This window comes from Rousettus aegyptiacus, unplaced genomic scaffold (assembly GCF_014176215.1).
Source record: "Rousettus aegyptiacus isolate mRouAeg1 unplaced genomic scaffold, mRouAeg1.p scaffold_m13_p_2, whole genome shotgun sequence".
Taxonomy (NCBI): domain Eukaryota; kingdom Metazoa; phylum Chordata; class Mammalia; order Chiroptera; family Pteropodidae; genus Rousettus; species Rousettus aegyptiacus.
The window spans coordinates 43393824-43397445 of record NW_023416295.1 but is presented as its reverse complement, the minus strand read 5'-3'; the positions used below and the strand labels follow the sequence as shown (position 1 = coordinate 43397445).

The 3622-nt window shown below is 43.4% G+C and overlaps 1 protein-coding gene across 1 annotated transcript; it reads right to left on the bottom strand.

Annotated features, from left to right (window-relative positions):
- Nucleotides 1-1265: 1265 nt before the first annotated feature.
- Nucleotides 1266-3605, bottom strand: LOC107514666 (tetratricopeptide repeat protein 30B). The gene has a single exon (XM_016152600.2). It carries the CDS (start codon nucleotides 3387-3389, stop codon nucleotides 1392-1394), a length of 1998 nt encoding a protein of 665 aa, XP_016008086.2. The 5' UTR covers nucleotides 3390-3605; the 3' UTR covers nucleotides 1266-1391.
- Between the last annotated feature and the right edge of the window lie 17 nt (nucleotides 3606-3622).

The following is a 3622-nucleotide window of genomic DNA, read 5'->3' as shown; positions in this document are numbered from 1 at the left end:
CCTGCGAATATGGGGCCAAACATCAATAGTAAATGGTATCAGCTTCAAATTAAAATGCTATAAATTCAAGACCATTGGACTTCACAAAGGTGAAAATTTCTGATAGGTCCAATAGAATTTGAGCACTCAGGAGGTCATGTTACAGAGGATTTATGCTGAGCATACTTCATCTGGATACTTAGGTGGCTGATTTCTTCTTGAAGGAAAAAAAAATCATATCGTTATTGCAGGAGTTCACTAACTTTCAGTAGAAAACTATTTGAACTACAAGAAATTGCTAGTTCTATAGGTCAGACACTTTCAAAATCAGCAGTTTCATATAATTCAACCTAATACTTCTGTTTTGACAGATTGGGGTTGACAGATTTTTGGAAAGAATAGGGGAAACAAATTATAAAGATCTTATGTGGTACAGAAAACACCTAAGCAGAATGAGCGGGATTCTCATTGGAAGGGTTGTGGGCATGAAACTAAAGTTATGAATCTACCAGGTAAGGTTTGAGAATTAACTTTTTCATCTGTGATGTACATAGAAGTTTGGTGGGGTAATGAGAATAGTGTAGATTTTTCCTTTTGTGAGAGGCTACAACATGCAAACAACTCCAGCATTAACATATCCTAAGTCGCAAACACAAAAGTAGAATTAAGAACTGAGTTCTCAGGGTAACTCTACTATTAGTCACTGATAGAGATGAGACCAGAATTAGAAAAGTGGCGGTATATCTATCTTGTTCATGTATTCAAATTATTAACAAATGGAACAAAAAAACAAAATTTTTTGGACAATTGTTTATTGTCTCTACAACATAGCACCATAATTCTGTTAAGAGCACAAGATTTCCCACTGAATCTTGAACAATAAATGAAAACATAGCCTAAGTAATTTTGGTTACATAAAGCATTACACCTATACTGAAAAACCCTGCCAAAACATCCATAACTCTATGTAAAATGAATGCATTACAAATTAATATGAGGATAAATTGTGAGAATAGAACATGCAACCCTGAAAATTATTGTTTAAAGCCTAGAAATTCTATACATTAATCACTGAGCTCTAGGCTTGATAGTGCTAAAAGTCCCTGGGTACTGTTATCCTTGTTCAGAGGACTGTCAATATACAACAAGTGCAAATGATTACAAAGAAGAGGGAACATAGGCACTCCAAATTCTAACAGACACACTGTCCCCATTCAGTTTTTCATTAATCTAGGTGTCAAATTCTTATATTTCACTTAGTAAAGATTTTTTAAAAAGGTAAATTATTTTTATTATAATTTTAAAGTGTAAAAAGTTCAACATGTAACAAAGATGCCAATAGCTATATATAGATAAAACAATATAAAATACATATATAAAGACATTATGATAAAAGCCAATATAAGACATGACTACATATTCCATCCTATAATCTCATAAATCAAAGCTTTTAACTGTCTGGATTCATAGGTAACTGTATTCTTTCCAGTATGCATTCTATCTTCTTCCAGGGGTTGTTCAATAACAGCAGGTACGTTCTTGCCATAGAGTTCACAGTGTTCTAGAAACTGGACACATTCTTCAACAACAGTATCACGAAGCATGATCGTATGTTTTGACATATTTTCTAATAAGGACAGGAAGCATCTTTTGGCATAGTACCAGGTATCAGTTCCCAGTTTTTTATGGTAAGGTTCCAAGCTTTTGATAACTCGAGAAATCCCAAAGTCATAATTTCCTTTGGCACAGTAAAGCGTCCCAATCACCAAATTCACAATGCAGAGATGGTAGATTTTCTTATCTGGGTCATCATAGGAGAGCTGCTCTTCTTCCTTCTCAATCTTCCTCATCAGTTCCTCAGCTTCTTCATTCTGACTTGTCATAATGTATGAAACACAGAGGTTAGCCAATACAATAGCACTGACATTTAGGATGTTGTCATAATGCTTCTTGACTATGGGCTCATAAAAACCAATGGCTTCTTTGTATTTGTTTTCCTGCATGAACAGGACATGAGCCACATTCAGCTTCCACACATCATGGTCATTGCAGAATTCCACAGATTTGCGGAAGATCTTTTCCACCATTGGATAATTTTCAAGGTTCCAGTAGATTTTTGCCTGGGCCATTAACACAGGAATATACTTCTCCAGGATGTCATCATAGTCATTCACTGCCTTTTTCACAGCTTCATCATCTCTATTGTGTCTTGCTTCCTGCACTTCTATGGTGAGTTTCCGGAGCTGCTCAGTCAGCATCCCTGCTAGCCCATCAAGTTTAATGAACGCCTCTTCAGGAGCTGTCTGGCAAGTGATCATGGCATCCAAGAAGTCATAGAGATAGGGTGTGAGGAATTTATAAGTCAAATGGGCATTCTCTGCCAGGACATCTGCTGCCAGGCCAAAGTACTCATATTTACAGTAGAGCAGCAACAAGTTGCCAAAGGTCTCTGGGGGAAAGGGGTTCTGTTGGAGCAAAAACTGTAGCTTTTCAAACCCTTCTGTAGGCCTGGCATCCATGTTCATTAGTGCCTGGTTGTGCAGGGTCACAGGGTCTAACTCTTCCTCTGCCCTGGGTGGCATGTCAGTAAGAGCTTCCTGGGCCGCTTCATAGTTTCTCAGTTGGTATTCTATGGCTGCCTTGAGGTTGAAGGCTTCCACCAGAGCAGTCTGGTGCAGGACTAACGTGTTGCCAACACTGCGAACATCAATGCCCTCAGTGGTCATGCCCACACCTAGTTCCGGGTGCTGGCGGATGCCACGCTCAACAATGTCCGCGATATGCTTCAGCGCTGGGGCATATCTCCGACTGCTGTAATAGGCCAAGGCCAGGTTGTAGGAAAGGTCGGGCTGGTAGCCCGAGGCCTGAAGGGCTGCAAAGAACTTGGAACATGCAGCTTCATACTGACCCTCCTTGTAGAGCAAACAACCCAAGTTGACCTGGCCATCGGGCTCGTTCTCGCCCCCAGTGTCTTCTCCCCCTTCCCCACTCAGTAGCTGCTCCACCAGGCTCCTGGCCCCAGGCAGATCGCCCTCGCTGTACTTGATAGCAGCTTGTAGACGGAGGACCCGGCTGTGGTAGGCGGGGTTGTCCAAGAGCAGGAAGGCCACCCGGGTGGCCTCTGGATAGAGGCAGGCCTTGTATAGGGCCTGGGCCTGGTACAGGCGGTACTGCTCCAGTTCCGGGTGCAGCTGGCTCAGCTGCTCATAGCACTCGGCGGCCAGCGAGAACTCCTGCAGGCGGTAGTAGCAGTAGCCCAGCAGCGACAGGCCGGCGCGGCTCCTCGGGCTCCGCTGGAGCTCTCCGCCCAGCAGCTGCGCCACCTCGGCGTAGCGGTTATCCCGGATGAGCCGGTACACGACCGCGGTGAACTCCCCGTCGGGGATCTGCGTACTGCCCAGCCCCGCCATAACCGCCGCGGCGGTTGTGCGTCTTAGTTACCCCGGCAACACGCTAACCGGAAACGGAAGGCCATAAAAAAATTATTTTTTTCGTGTTCCCAAATTGACTTTGCAGTGGAAGCAACAGACTAGGATTCGGAAGAAGTCACTAATGTGAGGGTCTCCATATCTGGTCTCGCCCCTGATGAGTCTAAGAGAGTGAGCGGCGTTACTCTGTCAGTCGGTAAGAACCTACTTCAAGT